Source organism: Mus caroli, chromosome 6 (genome assembly GCF_900094665.2).
Source record: "Mus caroli chromosome 6, CAROLI_EIJ_v1.1, whole genome shotgun sequence".
Taxonomy (NCBI): domain Eukaryota; kingdom Metazoa; phylum Chordata; class Mammalia; order Rodentia; family Muridae; genus Mus; species Mus caroli.
In genome coordinates, this window is record NC_034575.1 from 93,744,951 (window position 1) to 93,747,469 (window position 2,519).

General features: G+C 52.6%; 1 protein-coding gene across 7 annotated transcripts in view; it reads left to right on the forward strand.

Moving 5' to 3' along the window:
- Positions 1-664: 664 nt before the first annotated feature.
- The window catches only part of Mitf (melanocyte inducing transcription factor), a 206,603-nt gene continuing 204,748 nt past the window's right edge, over positions 665-2,519 (forward strand). For all 7 annotated transcript variants that reach the window (XM_021164525.2, XM_029478308.1, XM_029478303.1 and 4 more), the window contains exon 1: positions 665-900. In XM_021164525.2, the coding sequence (XP_021020184.1) occupies positions 797-900 (104 nt within the window). In that variant the 5' untranslated portion in view covers positions 665-796. The remainder of the gene's footprint in view (positions 901-2,519) is intronic.

Consider the following 2,519-nt stretch of genomic DNA (forward strand, 5'->3'; position numbering starts at 1 on the left):
AATCCTTCAAGTGCTGCTTTAGATTAGAGGTGACTAATTGGATAAAAGGAAAGGAGCCTTTCAACTGATGAAGAGTATTGCGGGAGCCCAGACTGAGTTCCAGAAAAAGAACGCACAAGAACAACTCCTCCAATAATGCTTTCATTATAAAAGTGAAGTTTCCAACACTCTGTTTCAATAGAGGACAAAATGATGTGTCGCTGCAGTCCAGAAGAGCTCGGGGGCTAATAGAAAGTCCTTTTATTTTTAAAATGGGCTTTAACTCTGACCGAAACTTTCTAGTGTCAAAACCCCTTAGTGTTTTATTTTTTTAAATGAACGCTCGGCGTGTTCTCGCAGATGTCTAAACCAGGAAGGACAGTAGAAGCCCAGACTGAGCCCGTTCTTATTAATATTAAACAGCCAGGTCTGTATCCTTGAGGCAAACCGGAGAGACACGGAGAGGAGCTGCTGACATTGACAAGGAATCCAAACAGGACTTGCACTATCCGTGTACACCACGTTGTCTCTCCCCGGCTTGACCTTCTGGGAGTTGTAGTTTTTGCGGAAGCTGATATCCTGGAGAGCTGGTGTGCTCGGCCCAGGCGGAACCACAAATCCCAGGGCACACCGGGCTCGGCCCCTCCCGCTCTGGTGTGAGAGTAAACTCACCGCGCCGGGGCGGGTGGCCGGCTAGCGGGCTGAGTGGGGCACTGCGCGGGGCGCGCGGCTTGGGGTACCCGAGGCCCCCCATCTTTGTCAGGTGCCCGGGTTCTGGTCCAAGTCCCAAGCAGTGGAAGGCGGGCAAGAGGGAGTCATGCAGTCNGAATCGGGAATCGTGGCGGATTTCGAAGTCGGGGAGGAGTTTCACGAAGAACCCAAAACCTATTACGAACTCAAAAGTCAACCTCTGAAGAGCAGGTGAGTGGTGACAGCTGGAGGGAGGCGCGGCAGGAGGCCCATGGGCCCCGCGCCTGCTACCCTGGGAGGAGAATAGCCAGTCTGGATAGCTCTGGGACAAGGACCCCGTGCCCTTGCCTTGGGGTACAGGGCGACCTGGCCCCTGGCATTTAGGGTCCCGCTTACAGACGACTTGCTCTCATCCCAGGGTATCTGACAGTGGCATTTTTGGGGACACCGCGAGTCTCTTGGGATGGTTCATCCAGGCGTGGGGACCCTCTGCTGCAGATGCCAGCTGCTGAGCTAGATGGGGGCTGGGGCGGTACCCGGCGCGAGGTGGGGTAGGAGGAGCACCGGACAGGGACGGTGATCTGGTGCTACCAAGAGCAATTTTTCTGAAGCTCCTAGCAGGCTGAGGGGCTCGGGAGAGGGAGAACTTGGGGTGGAGGGGGATCTGATGCTCCAGGGCAGCAATGAACGGACCTGGAGGTCTTCCCTTGTAGTCCAGCCCCTCTGGGAGATACTACTCAGAGAGGCCTCTAGGTGAAGTTCACCTGAGCTTCACCTTCCACCTGCCACAGGACAGCACCCGAGTCAGTCCGGGGAGGGAGGTGTGTGTGTGTGTGTGGGGGGGTGAATAAAAGGAGGGGAGGAGGTTGTGGGTGGGTGTGTCTCTCAAGCTGGGCAATATGTCTGGAATAGAAGTCTTTGCAAATGCAAAAAGGAAGGAAGGAAGGAAAGAAAGAAACAAACAACCTTAGAGGTCTGTGGTGGTTGGGAATGCTCTCTTGGCACCTACACACATTTAATTCTCCAGGCCCTTCAAGAACTTTGGGCCTAGAGTGAAGATGTTCTCTAGTCTGGTGCCTTCCAACTCTTCAGTACCTCTGCAGTATCCTAATCCCTCACGACATCCTCCATTGCTACTTGCCTGGCAGAATCGGTTATCACTCTCTTTCATCCCTCTAGACCCTTGAAGTGCTTCTTATTTGTAATGTTTACAGAGAGGGGGATAGTCACTGGAATCTGTGACTTTATTTCCACCCTTTCAGTTGTGCGATGAAGTAAGGCTAACACTGGAGGCATCATCACCTGGTGCATCAATTGTCTAGGGTCTAGATGAGTGAGGTTCCCCTGGTAGAGGGTCAGAGGGACTCACTTTCAGGGGCCAGGGAGGCAGAAGTGAGGGGTGGAATCTTTGGTTTGGGAGAGAAAGAGGCTGGGTCTTATGAAGTGGAGACAGGTTGCTTTCCTTCAGGGCTGGGACAGGACCTTGAATCCAGTTATGGGAACAGAGCTGGGAGGAGCAGAAGCCCTGGGTCTCTGGCTAAGGCGGGCTTTTTGCACATGCTTGTGGCAGAGTGGAAGGAAATGTGTTAGGCATCAAGATGCATAAACTCAGCCTTTCACTAGTGGCTTCTTTTCATAATGGCTATTTGTGTGTGAATGTAGATAAGGGTGTATTGGGTGCTCTGAGTGATACTGTGTAAGGCGCATTGTTGGCTATGCTCATTAGAGCTTTATCTGCATGTGGCTGAAGGGACCAGTGTTTTACTGAGCAGTCAGTCCCTGCTTTTGCTTCTATAAGCAAATGCTTACAAGGCCAGAATGAGGGGGGCAGGGGGAGTGTGTGTGTGTGT